The 21246-nt window shown below is 36.1% G+C and overlaps 1 protein-coding gene across 1 annotated transcript in view; it reads right to left on the bottom strand.

Annotated features, from left to right (window-relative positions):
- The window catches only part of LOC142857839 (putative ATP-dependent RNA helicase DDX60), a 108553-nt gene that overhangs the window by 8343 nt on the left and 78964 nt on the right, over window positions 1-21246 (bottom strand). The window contains 12 exon segments of the mRNA XM_075986860.1: window positions 910-1052; window positions 2504-2651; window positions 4068-4114; window positions 4117-4185; window positions 6018-6159; window positions 6705-6809; window positions 9003-9203; window positions 10749-10853; window positions 12994-13146; window positions 14331-14478; window positions 18387-18545; window positions 19685-19809. Of these exon segments, the coding sequence (XP_075842975.1) occupies window positions 910-1052; window positions 2504-2651; window positions 4068-4114; window positions 4117-4185; window positions 6018-6159; window positions 6705-6809; window positions 9003-9203; window positions 10749-10853; window positions 12994-13146; window positions 14331-14478; window positions 18387-18545; window positions 19685-19809 (1545 nt within the window).

Genomic DNA, 21246 nt, shown 5'->3' with positions numbered 1-21246 from the left:
TTCAAAATGGAGGAAATGGAAGCAGAAACTGCTCTCTAAAACTTGGTGGGCAGCGAGTGTCAGTGAGAATGAGTTCATGTATGCACCTAAGTATCTTCTAACTAATTCTGATTTTGTAGCAATAAGATACAGACTTTCTAGTTTACTCTTATTGTATTAACATCCCTCTGAATTGCCATGGAAACTCTACATATAAAAAGAAAGCAAAAGTGATTGTTACATTTTATAAATTGAGTTAATTGCATAATAATTGGAAAGCAGAATTATTTCACTTTTGTCTTCTCATTCCTCTTGTTCTTCTTCCTCTACCCCCCTTTCATCATGAAACAGGAACACACTCTAGCCCTGCCTGAAGCTCATTATGCAATAGTCAGATTTTTAGCAGTCCTCCTGTCTCAGCACCTCCAGGTACACTGAGCATCCCCGCTCACATGATGGGCATGAGCTATCCAATCCATCTTTGGAAAGGAAACTATAATGCTTAAAGATTAATATTGTTCTTTCAAACTATTTAACTACCAGTCTCCTACATATCTAAGCAGTCATCCATCTGAAATAAAAAGCTCCAAAAATTATTTTTCTTAAAAAATTATTTTTCTTGATATCCCATGACTGGCTGCAATACATGAGAAATCCGCACTTTTCTGGAGAAAAAGTGGGTGGCTGTTGAGGGAAGAGGGGAGGCTAGGGAGGGAATGGGAGGAGTGGAGGAAGAGAAAACTGTGATCTGTCATCAGGCTGGGAAATTTAATTATTTAATAAAAATGTTTTTCTTACAATAGAAAGTACAATTTTTTATCATCTCTGTGCTAATGTTCCACAGCTTCAACAGCAATCTATTATCATACACCACTCAGACTGGAGCAAACGCCCCGAGAGACTGATTAATGAACATCACTCTTTACTTACGTTATCTGAAACTCCTGGACAAAGCAAATCCACATCAAAGTTTCCAGACAGACAAACAAATGGTGAAACTGCCGTCCTTCCTTCCCTGCAGCTCATCAGGTGAGACGCAAGCGGCGAGTCTTCACGGTCCTTACCTGTGAATTCTGACCAGAACAGGCTGAGATAGATCCCTTTTGTTACTGAACTTTTATTTTTTGTTTGTTTGAGACAAGGTCTCAGTACGCTTCTTCAGCTGACCAAGAACTCTCGATGTAAACCAGATTGACCACTCTGGCCTCCAGCGATCCCCCGCCTCTGAGTGCTGAAATTAAAGGCAGGTGCTACCAGGCCCGGAAGATTCATTTTTAAATACAACCACAGCATCAAACTTCATTTCCTTGTATGACAATTAAACCAAGCTGAAAAGAGATGTCATTGAACCTATCAGGGACCACATAAAAGTCTTAGTACATGCCAATGCTGGGACTTCCCTTCAAAGCCTGTGTTGCCTGGAGGCTGGCCTCCTAGGCAGAAATATCTTACCTTTAGAAACTTTCTCCCACTGAATCAGACTTGGCCTTAGAATCTTTCCAGATGGTGTTCTCTCCAGGTACTAATCATTCCCAACTTGCTTAGCTTTCCAGGTCCAACAAGATTGGACATGTTCAGAGTGGTGTGGTAATAGACTAAATATGGAATTCTAATGTCCACTATCAGTAAGCTTGGAAATGATTATGGGAGTATGTATACTATGCATTTCTGTTCTTAGAAAATTCCAAGTCATATCATCAAGTAGGCTCTAGTGTGTCACTGAGGCAGAATGTCTGCCGGCTCCTATCTTATCTGCCCAGAGAAGTATGTGCCTGCCATTACTATCTGCTCTTGTTCATGTTGTCCTGCAGTTATAGAGTCTAAGAAGATACACACTCCTCTTCCTTGAATTTTCCCAACTGAAGATGGTATAGTATAGTGAGCCACAGGCATTTCTCCCCAAAGAAAGTTTTATATCTGCCATCCTTTTCTGTTTATGATTTCTATTTATTGGTTATAAATAAGAACAACAAAAATCAAACTATTTCCCCATATATTTATAAAGCTCAAGATATTTGCATTCACTAATCATTTAAAACCAATCATTTGAAGCTCAATAATACTAAAAATACTATTCTTTATTTCAAGTGTCCATGGATAAAGCAAGGACATGACTGGGGCATCACTTTCCCAAATTTCAAAGATAAGAATTAGCAGAGTCAGGAAATCTGCCCACAGTCTACGATATTCAACATCAAGCCTCTCCTGAAAAGTGGTCATAAGAATTGACTGACCCAAAGTCAGCTCTCAATCAAAACAGTTTATAAATGATTTAATTGGTTTAGTCTCATTCTCCACTGCCCTTTAGTCAATCACAAACTTCCTTTTTGTTTCATTTTTTGTAAAAGCTTAGAAAGAACAAAATTATCATAAGGCAAGATGACTTTTCGGAAGTACTAGCTTTCTGAGACAAAAATGGTAGAGTTGGAGCACTGCCAATGACCTGGATCCCTAACATTCATATTGCATGTCCTTGGGCAGGATTATTACTAAATTGCTCCACAGGGAACTGAAATACACTTACCAATTTTTGACAAGGGGAGTTGATATTCCAGTTTCATATCAGCCAATTGGGACACAATTCACAGAAAAGCAGCAAAGTCCTCTGTCACTTGTGTGTTGTACTCAAGCAGGGCCTCACTGAAGTCCTCAGGGAGGTCATCAAGGAACACCTAAATGCCAAAGGTTTTTCAGAGAGCAGAGAACACCTTCCTTAAAAACTGAGAAGTTATAACAATGTAAGATCATATAGTATAACTCTATTATTTTCAATAAAACATATTTCCTACCTTTCTTGATTGAAGTAAGACTAAAATGTTTTTGTTCTTATTTTCACTTGTAAAAAACAAATGCTCTACCCATAAAATTTGCTCTCATGCTCCCTAATGAAAACAGCTCTTGTAAGAGCAGAAGCACGTCCTCCACTGCCAACGGACTCATGAGCAATCTCAAAGGATCTAGGGACACGTATGTAGATCAAAGAAGATAGAGCATAGTTTCAAGTTTGGAGTCAACTTCACCTGGTTGAGAGGTTTTGAAACCCTCACTGTATTTATTGTGCTAACACGGGTTATTTTTTCAACCTGTACACATGAAAGTGCTGTATCTCTGATTTTCTTTTCTTTATTTTTAAGTTTTGTGATGGTAAACTACAACCTAGAAAGCATTTTCCCCAAAACCATCTTCATTTAACACTTCTGAACTTGAAAAACTGTGAAGAAAAGATTTCTGCTATTGTCATCCATGCTATCAGAGCTACAACAGAAAGTTCTATGGATATTCCTGAGAGAGTCAACTCAAGGCAGCAAGGAAACCAGAAAGACAGCTATGAAAGATATCACAGAAATATATATGACTGTTTTGATTAAATAGACAAATGCACTTTTTCAAAAATGACCAAGAAAAATAGTACTATTAAAATTTGAAAGCTGTTTGTAATATTTAGACTCTGGAAGTCAAGGGACAGTTTCCCAGACAACTTTGTAACGCTTTTTCATAGATGACACTGTGACATACAGTCATATCTCAGGACATTCAACAATGAGGGTGGCTTTGGGGATTAAATGTATAATTACCTACATTGTGTGTGAGTGTGTATATGAACATGAATATGTGTGTGGGTGCTTTCTACCTTACATTTTGAAACATATCTCCAATTAAGCTAGTCTGGACCAGCCAGCTCCAGGGAACATTTCACTGCCTTTTCAGCTCTGCGATTACAAGATATGTCATCATTTATAGGTACTGGGAATCCACACTCAGATCCTCATGTTTGCATGGCAAGCATTGTATCAAGTCCTCTTCTCAGGCCTTTTACACATTTTCATTAATGCTGCATTTGGATGCAATCAATTAAAATCATGAATATACCTTCATCCTATTAACATATGTATGTATGTATGTATGTAACCTTTGAACAGATCCACAGATAGACTTTTGAATTACAGATAAATATCATACTGTTTCCCAAAGTAACAAATTGTATATAAAATGCATTTATTATCACATATTCATAAAATCCTATTGCTGCAGAATAATTTCTGGCATAATCTCTGTACTATGTTAAAAATTTTATTAGAAGATTTTACCTTTGATTGATAATCCTTGATGTCAACATCTTGCAACTTGGCTGGAATCTTCTTCCAAAAAGATTTGCCAATACTAAGACCAGCTTTTCCATTACATCTTCAGAAAAACGTTTTGAGCCTGTACAAAACAAAAGTTCCATGATGTATTTGTGAAAAAAAGCTTACATCAATTTTTTTCATCTTTAAAATGATTATTATGTTCATTTCGTAGCAGCTATAGAATAACGTTAGCTGCACCTGAGCCTTTTTTCTTCCTCCTTCTACCTTCCTACTATAAATTACTTATATTCGGATCTAGACTTTGCTTACTTAGATCTATCTCCCAGTGGATGACCAAATTTATGATGACATCCCTGGCTTTGTCAGTGTTCTATAACTGTAAAGAGACACAAGGTCCACGGCAACTCTTATGAAAGAGAGCACATAATTGGGGCTCGCTTACAGATTCAGAGATTTTGTTCATTATTATCATGGCAGAGAGCTTGGTGGCACGCAGGCAGACATGGTGCAGGTGAGAGTTCTACATGTGCATCATGAGGCAGCAAGAAGAGAGGGAGAGCTACTGGGCCTCCCTTGAGTTTTCAAAAACCCGAAAGCCCACCCCTAGTGACACACTTCCTCCAATAGGGCCACATCTACACCAGCAAGGCCATATCTCCTAATCCCTTTCAAATAGTTCCATTCCAAAATGATCATGCATTTCACCAGCAAGGCCATATCTCCTAATCCCTTTCAAATAGTTCCATTCCAAAATGACCATGCATTCAAACATATGAGCCTATGAGGACCGTTCCTGCTACTGTATGTGCCAGTTGCCAAATTAATGAGGAGCTACATCAGATCCATTTGCAGCATCACTACCTGCTCATCACTGGAATGTCTTTTCCCATACATTTACGGATATAGGTGAGTGAAATTTCTGTAGTTCTGGGGAAAACAAAACTTTCTGAGTAGCCACAAAATGATACATTTTTAGTGCATAAAGACTACAGGTGTTGTGCAAAGCAAAATATTTCCATCAACTGGTGACAGAAGAGAAAGGAGAAGGCATTGAAGCCACCATGCACCAGAAAATATCATCACATTAAGCACAAATATTATGAGAAGGCAATATTTACTTCAGAGACACTGTGTACATAATTTATTTTGAAATGTAAAACCCAAAAGTTTTTCCATAAAAGCTGTGTGGGATTTATGATGATGACATTGCCTAATATGGGCAAAATTTAATATGTATAATTGACCTCAAACACATAATTAATGTAATATCATTTATTGATGTATACTGTGCAATTATATGCAAAGAAAATTGTGTTGCAGACAATGTTAACAGATAATGTTGGTTACTGTCTGTGGATAGAATTTGGGGTTTTGTATTTTAACAATGTTTTCCTCTGTTGTTCTTCAAAATTGATCTACTAGATCAATTTACTAGAAAATGTTTTATAAACATTATTTATTACTTAGTATTTTAAGAATCCTAGTGGCAACATACTTTTCAAATTACAACTTCAGTACTGAATATTTTAAAAACATCATAAAATAGAACCTCTATTCGTACTTATTCAACTTTATCTTATTTATAAACTTATAATTTGCCTATATAATTATAATTCTCATTTAATTATTAAACTTTTAGTTAAAATGAACAATAGTAAGATTTTCATGCATACATTATTATGTTTAGCTGATACTCTCTCAAGTGATTCCTGAGAGAGTAATACTGAATGTATTCCTGAAGATCTAGCTTTCTAAAACTCTACCAGGTATTTTTCCCATAATTGTAATATTTTACATGAACACACACACAATTTTACATGTATATAACATATATCACATTATCTCATATATTGATATATACCCATATACTAATAATGATACATTATTTATATATTGTATGATTTGATAATATTGTTTTGATGATATACATACACACACAAACAAACTTACCTTCATGAGTTGGCTGACAAAGATTATGAAAAAGACCTTTTACAAGAAAATTGACAAAAACAAAATTAGATGGTTCATGGTCATATAAATGTGATACAAGGCCGGCAAACCCTGTAGGGTTACCTTCTTGATCTATATATCCCTAAAGAACAGAAATACTTTGTTAGTTTGACTCAACACACAGACTTAGTAACAAGTAGGTTATTCATTATCAGTTTAAAATAGTACATGCCAATAAGGCTGTAACCACCATCTAGCCCAACGTTAATAATTACATGAATTACAAGTAGCAGTACTCATTGGGTATTGTCTTCTAAGGTTTACAATAATGAATGTAGTTAGAACAAAAATCAAGGGCTGGAGAGATGACTCAGCAGACAGCAGCACTTGCTGCTCTTCCAGACAACCTGAGCTCAGTTTTCCATAATCCACACTGAGTGCCTCATAGTCAGCTACAACTCCAGTTTCAGGCACCCTCATGCCCTCTTCTTGTCTCCACGGGCACCTACACACACATGACATCTGCTCACACATCACAAAGATGTAGATAAAAAATTTAAAAATTAAAAAAATAATAAAGTCTGGTGCTTTAAAAAAAAATCTAGATAGTAGTCAATCTATTACATACACATACATACACAATCATAAAGAGAGGAAGATAACAGACAGAGAGGAGTTGACTCCTACCTCTTTCACCAGGAACTGCAAAGAATATAAGAAATAATGCTTTAACATGTTTGTGACTCGGCAATGTTTAAAGGATATTAATGAGTGCCTCAGCACTGACAGTGCCTACAAAGAAAAACATTTTCCTTTAGTAACATTAAGTGAAATATCTTTGAAAAAGATAACACAGGATAAATTAATAGAGCACAAACATACATACATAATATGTCACATATCCTATGTGACATGTATATCACATATATATCATGTCTTATGCATATATAATGTCAATTACAAGATCTATACCTCTAAAGCACAGTGGATAATTGTGGTTTCCCCTTTACTGCTTTATTCTTTTCCAAATACTGTCTCTTCAAGGAAAAAGGGACGCTCTTAAAAAGTTCCCTTTTGGTGCTCTTGGTCACCCACTGTATAGGATATGAAAAGTATTATAAAACACAGCAACAATATACAAACTGTAATTAGATTTCATACAACAAAATTTTCTTCATCATATACCTTTAACCTACAATGTGCATATGTCCTTTAGCACACTAAAAAGCACTGTGATGGTTTGAATGACAATGGTCTCGTAAGCTAATGTGTTTGGATGCTTGCCCACTGATTTATGGAACTGTTTGGGAAGAATTGTCAAATGTAGACTTTGAGGCTTCAAAAGCCCAGGCCATTCCCAGTTAGCTCTCTGTCCCTACATTGTGGTACTGTCTCAAGATGTGAAGCCTCAGTCTTTACTCCAGTGCCATGCCTCCCTTTCTGCTGCCCTGCTCCTCTCATGATGGTCATAGACCACTCCCTCTATAAGTTCCCTTGGTCATAATCTTATCACATTAACAGAAAAGTGAATAAGGTAAGCACAGAAAACCAAATCGAATGAAACAAAATTTTCTCCAAACCGACTGAGCAGAAAAGACATTATCAGTTCCAGAGCTTGCAGCAAATAAGTTGTTTTGGAGGGAGTCTAGATATTCTGTATCTTTGATATCAGTACAAAAAGATTAGGTTGACTGGAAACAAAGGAGTCAAGATCAAACAAAAATAAAACAATTTATTTTGGGCACATGATTTTAAAAGTAGCTTCAATCCATACCGTGCCTGCCTCCACTGTACTGAAGCTCACCTCACAGCAAGTCTGCACAAACAGACTTCCACTCTCCTTCTATTAAAGACCTCAGCATGAACAAGGCCACCTTCATTTGAGGACACTGTTGACGTGCAGGCTAATTTTATCTAAAGAGGGCTCTACAGATGCTCCCAGAAATAAACTGTAATTATATTCTATCCTATTAGAATAGGTCATACTGTGGTCTGAATGTGGTCTCTAGATCATGCAGAAATCTAATCTCTGGGCTGGACATCTCATTGAGGGCTGGGACTTAGTGAAGTGATTAGAACCAGAGGAAGTCCTAAGGCTCCCATGTTGGACTCCTCATTGATTTTTCAAGAGGCTCTAACAGGAGAGGCCCAACAGGCTGGGACACGTCCTGTTCACCACATGATGTCTTGTGATTGGGACACTTCAGAGAAAGCCTTTCACTGGTTGCCACCCTGCAGCAGTGAACCTTCTGTATCATGAGACAAAACAAGCCTCTGTTCTTCATAACTCACTCCACCTGTGGCATTATGTTACAGCCAACCGAAATGAACACAAGTTCTTCTAACTGTGTGTTGTCACCAAAATACAAATTAAATCATCTAATTTTGAGTTTCAAATTCATGGTCTCAGACTCACTTTTATCTGACCCTAAAGCATCAAGACTATGCTCTGATTAGGATTTCATGTCCACTTGCTTACACCCTTATAAAGTGTGTAATCATACCTCAGAAAAAAAGTTTGAAAACGAAAACCAAAATAATAATGGGATCATTTGGGTAAAACTAGGTATGAGTCCTTTTTGTTTTAGTTTGAGTTCATTTGCTTGTTTTTCTTTTTCATCTTTCTACATTTTCTAAAAATTTTTAATGAACTTGGATTTTGTCTTATGAAAAATAAACTGCTACATTACAATTAAAAAACATTCTTCTTGTTCCCGAATGGTAGAAACATGATGGCTGGCATCTTGTAGTACAAGACAATAGTGTATATCAAACTAGAAGACAGCAATCATGAGAATACCTTAGTGCCCACCCAGTCACAAATTATCCAATAATGGAAATAAACATAATTTATCATTCTTTTCCCCAGCATCCTCCACCTCTCTCTAAAGAACATGGAGAAGCATCATAAGCCTGATAACAGCACAGGAGAGCTGATGTCAGCCAGGCCAGTGGTAAAGTGGCTCAAGATGGGAGACACAGCACCTTCGCCTTGCCATCCTCTGGGTCATCTGCCTTGGAGGCCAGGAGCATGAGTCTCAGAATGAGAGAGATACTGAGAGGAAACTGGCCTCTCAGCTCAGGCACTTTGGATTTTATGAGTTTTTCTATCTTGGGCAGTGGAATATCAAAGAAGTAGACATCACCCAACAGGTCTTGCCCTCGTCTTCCAGCCCGACCAGACATCTGGAAACAGAGCAGAATCATGCTGTGAGAACCATCTGAGTGTTTTTCCTAAGAAAATAAAAAGAGCTAAGCCTTTTACACTGCTTTTGAGCAAGGATGCTCTGCCTGAGTGTTAATTAAAATGAATAGCCTTCTATTTAAAATCTAAAAAAATCAATCATATCCTAAGAAGAGTTATTTGAAATAATATATCTGTCATTTACAAAATCATTAATCATACTAAGTATGTAATGTTGTATAGAACTATACCTATTTAGAGTCATATATCTAATACTATGAATATATTTTGTGCTATATAATTGTCACTTTCTTGCAATTAATTACTTGATAAAATATTATTTCTATGATATAGAATATTATATAATATAACATAATAGTACATGATAACATATTATTAAAATTAATTATATATGCTTTATAAGATTTGAATGTTAGCAGATATAACTACATTTGACTTTGCCAGCAGATATTTTGATCAAACTCTTCTGAGAAAGAATACTCTATGAAGACAAACTCTGTTTTCTGTAGAACATAATAGAACAAGGAGAATCAAAATCAAGGAAAATGCTTTAATATAAAATGTCAAGACTTTGTGCCAAAAGATAAATGTGTTAGGAGCTGAGGAAGCACTGGGTGAAATGAATGAAGTTCTGTAGGAATTTATATCATTAATATATAATGGATATGTGAAGAACCCAATGTCTCAGTCCCAAGGCCCCGTTATTCCCCCAAAGGGATTGAAAATCCTTCCTCTGGTCCATGTTTGGATGTTAATAGTGTGGACAGAAACTATCCACTGTAGTTTTCTCCTCACAGACATTTGCACTAAAGATTTATTCCCTACGTATACTGCTCCTCAGATTAGCTAACCTACCTGCTAGTTCAACTGTATGCAATCACCTCACGTTTCTGTTCAACTGTGTATAATAAATACACCGAGCTTCCAAATGATATAGAGTTTTTAGATTCTCCACCAGAAATCCAAGTCTACCTGATCCCAGCTTTTCTGTATGACTGTGTATCTGTCCTTTTCTCACTACCTTGCTACCCCTGATAGGTCAGTCTCTGGAGCTGAGCAGAGCGTGGCAAGACTGCATGCACAGATTGTGGGAAAACAATCAACACCACAGGAGAGTAAAGAAGTTGGTTTGTAAACAGACTGTGTAGCATGAGCTAAAGAAAGTTTTAAAGAATACTCCAGAATGGAAACCGATGCTCATAATTGAGAAAAATAATATTTCCCAATAAACTTTAATGTGGATCCTTTTTTTGCAAATTGCTTTATTTAGCCTGAGTGCATGATATGGGGTAGCAATAGTCACACAGATCCTGCAGATAGGAGATGAGATTGGATGTCTTATCCAAGACCAGACACATGATTAGCAGTGGTCAAATAATCTCATAGACCTATGCTTACTCAATACCAGACAAACACAGTGATCTGCCATGAACTGGAACATGCTACTAAATTAATAGTTAAAGTAACATTTTATTATTATGTGATTATATAGTATTAATACATTAAGTTAAAGTATATGTTAATACCTGTTGGAAATTTAAAGCATCCAGATAAACAGAGTTTTGAGCAAAAACCACGGATTTACACGGCATGTTGACTCCTAAAGAGAGTGTTTCACTAGCTGTCACCACCTAAAAGGAACAAAACGGTGATTCTACACACTGGCATTTTGGCATATTACAAGTATTTCCAAGAAATTGGCAATATAAACACATACACACACTATATGTATATATATACACACACACACACACACACACACACACACACACACACACACACACACACACACACACATATATATATATATATATATATATATATATATATATATATATATATCTTAATTGTGTGGTACAAATACCACAGAGGAACTTCAGGCCACATCTAAAATTATTATTTTCTGTCATCACCATCTACCTCTTGGTTCTTTCTATTATTTCCTCAATGTCCCTCAATATCACTGTGATTTTGTTTACCCTTGAAATACTCAAGTCTAGGCATCATTCATTGTTGCATCTCCAGAATCAAATAGCACATCTGGCATGAAATAAGTATTACAGTAAGCATCATAAGTAAAATACTAGGAGAGAAATTTCTCTGGGAGAGTGCAATAAATCTTTTATAAGCCTACTTCCTGGTAATTATTTGATCTACTAAAGTCATTGAAAAATGACATTAAAAACTGCATTTTCTTTTTCTGTCTTGAATTTGCATGATCACTAATCAGAAACAAAAAATGTATTCACATAATTTAACTTCTCACTCATTTTTCCTGAGGTAGTTAGTATATGCTGACTTGTCCTGTCTTTTTGTGGAATTAATTGCCTTTTTGTACACTGTGAAGATGTGTCTTTGCCAAGACACCATATGACTGGTTTAATAAAGATCTAGATGACCAATAGCAAGACAGGAAGAGGTTAGGTGGGACTTCTAGGGACAGAGAGGACTCTGGGAAAAAGAAAGGTGGAGTCACTGGGCAGACATGAAGAGAAATCTGGAGGTGCAAGATAGAACAGAGGTTAACACCATGTGGCAGAGTGTAGATTAACAAACGTAGGATAATTTAAGTAATAAGAGCTAGTAGAAATAATCCTAAGCTATAGGCTAAGATTTCATAATTAATAATAAGTCTCCATGTCATCTTTTTCTCAGCTGTCAGCCTGAAGAAAAATCCACCTACGCTGTCTCTTTAAATTGATGGTTGTTTAATGCTCTGCTTTGTGATGATGCTTAAGGATGTGAAGTAATGTTTTCTATGTGTTTTGTAACTGACGCTTATGCCTCTGTCAGAATGCTATGTATTAAATGTTTTTAATTCAAATCTCTTTAACAAGCACAAACTTTGAGATAGAAAGAGCTTTACATCTAGGAAATGAACAGAACAAATATCTTCCTACAATGTATTCTCTGATGGAGCTATTACTATTACCCTAAGATCTGTTCTATATCAGTTAAGTTATTCATCATTTTATTAGTGACTATGAAATTGCTGTCAGTTACTATTTTAGGCACATCTCTTTCTCTTTTTTCTATCTCTTCCTTCTATCTTCTGTTTTTTTTATCCCATGCCAAACAAAATTTAAAGTTAATATTTTTTTAAAAAGGATCAATTTTTAAATATTTCTCAAAATTTAGATTTGCTTGGTAATGATCTGAGGGTCCTCTGTACACTTGTTTTGATTATTGAAATGAGCCTTCCTAGGATGTACTAAGAAAACAAAATAAGGATATGGCCTGAAAGTAATTTATGGCAATCTTCCTCTTGTCCCCCACCAGTGACAGGAGAAATGACATTCAGTACCAAGACATTCAGTACAAGCTCTGCTAAGATAAGCTGAAGCCCTGAGTAAGCAGAAAATCATGCTCTGTTTCTGGCCACCACATTAGAAAAAAAAAAAAAAAAACGTTTGCCCCAAACTCAAATATAAATGCCCTCCAAATCTTGGAGAGAATATTTGTAGCAAAACCATATCAACAAGCACTACATATGATAACAAGAAAATTAAGATATGGCACCAAGGTCAACATAGAAATGCTTTCTTTCCTTGTGTAAATGCATGGAGACAGTGACTCCAGGCAAAACTTGTTTCCCAGTGACTTGGAACATATGCAACGATGCCACCGGCAGTAAACAAAACAAAGTATATACCCCAAAAGGCTTAGCTACATGAGAAAAAAATGTAAAGCAGTGGCTACATTTCCTCCTTCCTTGAACGTTCTACTTCATCTATTTACATTTTCAAATTTTATAGTGAAAAATTGACCCACCCTAATGAATCCTTTCCTAAAGAGAATTTCCACTAACTGTTTTTCTTTGTTGAACATGAAACGGTGATGATAGCCAATACCCCTTCTTGCCAAAGCCTTCAGTGTGTTACCATTAATTTCATATTTCACTCGTTTAAACACCATCTGCAATGACTAAAAGAAACAAGAGATTTAGAGTATTACTTATTTAATTTTCAATCAATCAAAAATGTTTAAAGAAAATAATATTTATATTACATAATAATTATATATTTATATTGCAAAATAATTTGACCAAATGATGTCACTGTTTGGCCTTGCCTCTACACATCATCGTCAACAACAACAACAAAATGTTTTATAGGAACAACAGTCAACACAAGAAACGTCTTCTCAGTTCTTGGCAGTCTCATTTCAGTTCTGGGAGAGAAAACTGCCAGCATAGCAGACAGTCCCAAGGGAAATACAAGACTGTGGTCTACTCCCACCTCCAAAAGATAAAGTGACTGTGAAATCTTTTGTAAGTTCTACCCAGAAAGTGAAAGTAAAGCAAATCTTTATACTGTAAGGTCAACAAATGCTTACTTCCCACTAGCATTGCCTCAAGAATATCCACAAAATAAAAAGGAAATCCGGTTGTATCCAGTGTTATAATACATAAAAAGATTAACACGTGGAGACAAGGGACAAGTGTAAGTCTCCAAAAGTTAATGGATAGTTCCTACCTATTTTTATTGTATAGCTATCTATAAAGCAGAATGCCAAGGATCAATTAAAACAATGATGTGCATACATGGTTATGAAAACTAGACAGATAATGAAGCTGACAAAAGAAGATTCATAACACAATGAAAACACACAAATGTATGTGTGTGTGTGTGTGAGAAGACATTGCTTTTATTGAAACCGGTTGTATTGTTAAGTATATTGTCTATAAATAGGAATATTTTGAAGAAAAAAGTTTAAAGATGATGGGCTAAATGAATATTAGATATCCCAATGACTCTTTGGTGAAATTTTTAGCTGTAATATAGAGAAATGCTGTCAGTATCTAAATATATTATTCTGCAGGGGTCCAAATTATAACTATAATATACAGAATTTTAAGGAATTCATAGTACAAAAACAGACACTTGGGTATTTTTTTTTCAGCAAGACAAAATCAGTCTACAAATTCTAAACCTATATTAAGCTGGGACTACAAGGTCCTTGTATGTTTTGTGCACCAAAAGTTCCTTTCTGCCACATCTCTACCACATAGAGACTTCCCTCATGGTAGCAATTGCCTCCAGTATGGCCAACTGCCTACCTGGAAGAGGCCTACTTTCCAGGAGCACTGGTCCCTTCTGAGTGCTGACCTCATCATCTATTGCTTTCTGATCAGCATATGTGCAGTCCTGAGGAATCTCCAGATTCTTCTCCAGACGCTTCAGGAGATAATCGTGTTCAGCTTCCTGCATGATGCTTTGATCCAGTCTTCTGGAAGACTTTTCATTATTTTCATCTCTTTACAAGAATAAAATTTCAAGCAATCAGTATTTCCATCCATTCTCTACAGGAGAATATCTTAAGGTATGCTTATTAACCAGAACCACTGCTTCATGCATTTATCAGACCCCTGCCTCTAATGTGTTTGTTCATCAGCCCATGTGGCCTAGAATCCCTCACGATAAAGCCCCTTACAAATGTAACTTTTTTCTTCGCCATTGTTTCCCTCTTCCGGGTGACCTTGCTTCATCTTGTTAATATGATGAGCATTTTCTCTCCTTCAGCCTTGCACAGGCTCAGGTTGGAGGTTTGTCTTTGCCTCTCTCTTCTTTGTCAGTTCAGGATATTCTCCTTCCCCCTTGCAGTAGACATTGCTTATGTGCTTATAGAGGAACACAGATTGTTGTGAAATGCAATTTTTTAAACTATTAAATAAATCATTGTTAATAAATAAAAACTGCTAAGGTAAATGGACAAAATGTCCTTCCAGTTTAACAAACATGACGCTGTAAGAGTGAGCTCTTGGTGTGCATGTTTCTTTAGGGTTCTCACATTATAGAAATGGATAAAGATAGAAAAAGGTCAGAGTTTTGCTCTTCAATGAATAGGGAATGAAGCAGGGTATGCCTTACTATGAGAATTCTGAATCTATTAGGGAAATGGGAGGCAGTTGCGGGGAGGAGGCAGAAATCCTTAATAAATAAATTAATTTAAAAAAAATAAATAAAACACATTTGAAATGCAAAAAATAAATAAATAAATATTTATCCTTAAAAAAAAAATAAAATCCCCTTTACCACAAAAAAAAAAAAGCAGTTTTCAATTTAACAGCTTGAGTTGCTGATCACTCGCCCACCTTGACCACGTGGCTCCTGAAACCCTGAATTAGATGTATCCTAAGGAAGATCATTTAACAAGTACTCTTAACGTCCTACCTATATTTCCCTTAGAGTTCACTGTTTCTATACAATACATTGCTAAGGAAACAGCAAAACCTGCAGCAAACTATAGCTTGTTCTAGAATTTGGAATATCTGAATCAGAGAGGCTCTAAAAGTTTGTTTCAACTCAAAGTTTTAGCTCTTTACTTAAAAACATCTCTAGACCTCCCTAAGAACTAGCTTTCATAGCATATATACAAGCTGCCAAGGGGACAATGAAAAGTGTTACCCAACTGTACAGCCTACTGCACACTACTACTGTAACAGTAGTTTGGCAACATATATGTAAGTACATCTCCATGGTAACTACCAACAACTAATTGGATTTAGAGCCTCATTCAATAGTGGGATGTTTGTACCTGGTACTGTAAACCTCACCAAATACATGCTGCTGGTGAAATAACGGACAATAGAGGGTGACTTACTGCTATCACATCCCTTAACCAGTATAGCCACCAACAGCATTCTACATAATTATTCTTACACACACAGACAAGTGTAGCCTGCTGTAGGAGGTCCTTCTGTTTGTGTGTTGCTTTCATTGGCTAATGAATAAAGAAACTGCCTTGGCCTTTTGAAGGGGGCAGAACTTAGGTAGGCGGGAAAAACAGAATTGAATGCTGGGAGAAGGAAGACAAAGAGACAGAGAGACACCATGGAGCTGCCAGAGACAGACATGCCAAATCTTTCCCAGTAAGCCACTGCCACATGGTGATATACAGATTAATACAAATGGGTTAAACTAAGATGTAAGAGTTAGCCAATAAGAAGTTAGAGCTAAAGGGCCAAGCAGTGACTTAATTAATACAGTTTCTGTGTGGTTATTTTGGGACCAAGCTAGCCGGGTGGCTGGGAAGAACAAGCGGCCCCCACCCTGTAACAGTAGCCCTCACCCTGATCAAATAAGCTTCTTTTTGCAGTGGAGAGAGCTCGGCACAGGAATTATCAGTTGGTCAAAATGCAGAGTTAACATGAACTTTGGGGTGCCTATCTCCACTCGATGTATCTATAACACAACTCCCACACCTAAGACTCAGGGAACATTGAGGAAATGGGGGTATAAAGGTTGTAAACACCAGAGGATCAGGACATCTACTATCAGATAATGCCTTCTATATATGACAGAAAAGCTGCATCCACAAAATCTTAACTCTAAGGTAACCAAAACAAGACCTGAACAATGACAGTACTAGTTGATAACAAACATGGATTTGGAAAATCTCATGAGGACCCACCCTTAGGGATATAGATAATTAATTGTCTGGCAAAAGAGGGAGAATGAGTCTTCTCCAGTTATTAGTTTATCCAATTCTAAGTGATCACCACTAAACATGTATTCATATAAGTATATTAAATGGAACCAATAGGATATATATTTGTGTGTTTGTGTGTCTTAAAAAAAGAGGCTATGAATTTGAAAAAGAAGGCACAGGAGGAGCTAGAGGGAGAAATGATGTAAATACAATTGTCATGTATATTATTCTCAATAATAATATAAATGTTTTTTAAAAATATAGTTTTGAAGTAAAAATCCCTGAAACAACTATTATCTGTCAGGATATTGAGATGCAAAGTGGAAAATGTATGCTTCCTGTTATAAAGAGGCTTAGGATTTAGGGAAAATGATAAAGCTTTAGTGTCCCTTATAATAAGAGCTTGGGAACTTAATTTTAGTGTTTTAGATTTAGAAATATGGTCCAACACATAGCAGCATATCTTGGGATATGGTTTAGTTATTGGGATATTGTTTAGACAAAAGTCTAAACAAAAAATTTATTTAGATATTATATATATATATACACACACACACACACATACATACATACATATGTATGTATATTGGGTTTTCGAGGCAGCATTTCTCTGTAACTTTGGAGCTAGATTTTATATTTATTCCCTCCTACATATAGCCTGAAAGGGAATTTTATACATATTTTAAATAAATTTATACATACAACAAAGTTTTATCATGCAAAAATTTCCACATACAGTGTTACCTGAGCACCCAGATTTTCAGATTTTGAAGGATTTTAGATTTTATATCTTTCAGATAAGGGATGGTCAGTGTGTATATTCTAAAAATACAGAATAATTTATCTCCTAAATTAATAATGCAGAACATACAAAAACTATAAGTCTAAATCCAGGAATGAGTACAAAATAAAAAGAAAAGATAATAAATTTATGAGAACATATGATGGGAATCATAAGGGTAAAGGTACTGAAGAGACAGATATTAGGGCCCATGGAAAGAAAGAGATGAAAGGATAAATGAACTGAACACAACCACAAATATCCTAAAAGGAGTGACAGGAAATGCATAGAAAAAGATTTTTTTTAATGTCAAAATTGTTGAATGATCAACAGTAGAAGTTAGACTCCATCAACTGGGCAACAGAAAGAAGAATAGCAAACCTGGGGTAATTTAATCAATTTCAAAGTTTATTAAGCACAGGTTAGTTAAGTTGGAGAATAGTAAACCTGGAGAGTCTCAGGGCTATAAAAATCTCTGCAATCATAAGGGGAAAATAAGAGTTTCCTACCGACGCAGTCACTAAAGGGGGAGAAGATCAAAAGGAGGACACATTTTAGCTACATGCTGAGAGCAATGACATTCCAAGCATAAAACTGGTGTTGTAACCCAGTCTAAATCTCACAGTAGGACTCACACTGTGATAATGTATCATGAGTAAGAGCGAGTCACATAGACAATGTAGGATGGTCTTGTCAAGTTCTGTAATACACATAGACTGGTAAAATCTGGACCTGCTTCAAGCAACCATAAGTTAAACTGATCTATGCAACCAAAGACTATGTGTTACCAATCACTGATTTTTAACCATTTATCCCTCTGAAATTTAAAAACAAAAACAATTAAAGCAGTAATTAGAACTTCATTTGAGAGCATCTTCAATGTGTATTTCCTACTAGGACATTTGGGTGTTACAAACCCTTACATGGTCAATTTATTTAGTGAAATACTTACGTTATCGTTTGTTTCTCCAAAGATTTTTTAACTTTTCGAAGTCTATTAGCAATGACATGAGCTTCTTTATCAGCTTTTGAAGGCCTCTTCTCCTCCTGTTTATCTTCCAGAAATTGGCAAGCAGCCTTAGCACATTCTTCTACAGACTCGAATCTAAATCTGGAAGCAAATGAACAATACCATAAAATTCAGTCTCTCTATCTTTTCTGGTTGTGGGTTACATTTCTCATGGCTATGAACAAGAGCTGAGAAGAAGTAGTTATGGAAGGGTTTAAACTGGTTTACAGTAGGAAAGGTCACAGCTACTTATACTGGGATAAGAATAAGCACACAAAGGCAAAAGGAAAAAATCTTTCAATCTCCAAAACTAATCAAATAGGACTTTATATCACCTACTACTATTGTTTTAAGTTTCTATCACTAATTATGATTCATTACTATATGTTACCGTGCATAGGCATAAGTATTAAACTTTATATACAATGGTTTTATTTATTCAAAGATACTGTGGCTTGAGAGTAATTAGAAATTTGATATTAAGTAAACTATTCTCTTCTAGTCACATAGTTAAAAAGGTTAATCTATCTATTTTATACTAACTGAGTTACCCTTGGTGCCATTTTATAAGAACTGACTAAATTTATCAAATTAGTTTGATCAATTTTAGGCTATTACATTCTATAACATGAAATTTGGCAAGGTATCACTGACTCTATATCATATTTCTCATTACAATCATTTAAATTACAGAAATATTTTACCAACATATATGGTAGCATATAATAAAAAATTTAATTTTTGTGTGGGATAGCAACATTGATGGCTATGTTCAGTGGGTTTGGCAAAGAACCAAGGTTGTACCGAAAATTATTAGTAATACCTGATGCAAACAAACAAAATTTATAGCTTATAGTAATACAAAAAATGGGGTATCAAAATTAATAAAATAATTGATAGAACACTAATACTATTTTAAGGACTTAATTAAAACTGGGTATAATTGTGCATGTGTAGCTATAATCCTAGCAGGGAGGAGGCTGAGGCAGAAAGGCCAGCATAGGCACATATCAAGATCCTGTCTCAAACAAAGAAATAAACAAGCAGAATTAGAACAAGGAAAAGTGGAAGTAGACAATTTTATGACTTTAAATAAGTCATATGACTTTGATAAATGAATGAACACCAAAAGTAATAATAAATACTATTCAAAGGTGGCAATGTATATAGTTTTGTGTACCTTACAGGAAGCAACCTAACACAGATTATGTCCCCAATGTTAAATAACTTAAATAACTTACAGAAAGAACACTGCAGGCAACTTATCCATTTCTCTGAGCTTCTCAACAAGATGCGGAAAGAAGTCCAGCATCCGTCCTGAGTAGTCATGGAAATCAGGACTCAGCTTCTGCAGCACCATTCTGACCTGTGAGAGTGAACAGAAAGCATTTGTATTAAAATGTGCATAGCAAAGAGAGGAATGGCCACTAGGACTAAACTCTTTTCATTGTTGTTTAATCTTTCTTTTTGTCGTTATCCTTCAAATTAATCCTAGGACACTATACCACAAGACTATGGTAAGCCACAGCAAGGACACACACAAACCACAGACTTAATAACAAACTTCTGATGTACTCTACACCATCCTGCAATTGTTAGCGACAACACAAATCTGGCAAGACGGAAAGGATTTCTCAGATAGTGGTGCTGTTTCCACTGTAGCAGGAGAAAGGAGCCCCCTCCATGCAGCAGAAGCAAGCACAGCCAACCTAAGAGGATTTGAATGACCAAATAAGCACAGGGAAATGTAATCTAATTATAGCATGTTTCCAAATAAAAGAAAGAACAAACCAAGGTATAAGATGGGGAGAGGATCACATGAAAAAATGCATGCTTTTAAAAAAAATGGAAATCTCAACTTTTGATGATAAATTAAGACTATAAGCTTAAGCAAAATAAATGTGTAAGCATACAGTTCCAGGTGAGACTCTAGTACTTGAATAATTCTTAAAATTTAAAATAAAAGTCGTAAAGAATAAAACCCCAAGGCTGCAAACCAGTGTCTGTGGACATGACAGGGACATGGCGCACATGAGCTCACAGCAGTCTGGATGCCTGCAAAGGAGCTCACAAGATCAGTCCTGAAGTAATTTCAGCATAACTGAGGAGGGGCTCATAGTCTCACCCTAGCTGAGCAGCCATTGCCAAAGATGGCTGCTGTGGGAGGGGACACTCAGTGTTCTTCACGTATGCTGATAGGCTGCCCACGTTCCAGTGGATGGCCCCACACCCACTCACACACTGGAAGCATTGAGTTTAAGAAGGAACCCGTGAAGTTGAAAGGGGAAATGGTAGGAGGACTATGGGAAAATTTGGAGGGGAGAATCGGGGAGTGAATTTGAAAACATTATACATAAAATTCTCAAACAATGATTTTTAAAGAGAAAGGAAGAAAAGAGAAAATGTGTTTCAGCTCCACGAGTCCCATCTCTGTGCTGCCAAAATCACCAATAATCCCAAGCACAAGCCCTGTATTCTTTCTTGTTTACCATCAAATCCAAAAGCAACCTGTAGTCTCTTGCCAAGTTTTAGGGTACACTGGAGAAGAGATTAAAAAAAAAAATCCTTTCTCCTTTTGATCCAGGTTGGAATTACTGCACAGCAAATCAAACTTAAAAGTCTAAAACAAATAATGAAAACAGCAAAGGAGAGAAATGGTATTATTGGTTGAATGACACAACTCAGGAAATAAAATAGAGTGCTTTGCCCAAAATGTGTAAAAATACCTGCTCCTCGTTCCCATTTTTAATCCAGTTTGTGAATTCTTCCTTTAAGTTCTTCTCATATTCTCGAACATCCAACT

Source organism: Microtus pennsylvanicus, chromosome 9 (genome assembly GCF_037038515.1).
Source record: "Microtus pennsylvanicus isolate mMicPen1 chromosome 9, mMicPen1.hap1, whole genome shotgun sequence".
Taxonomy (NCBI): domain Eukaryota; kingdom Metazoa; phylum Chordata; class Mammalia; order Rodentia; family Cricetidae; genus Microtus; species Microtus pennsylvanicus.
Note: the sequence above shows the minus strand (reverse complement) of the source record. Positions and strands in the feature narration are given on the sequence as shown.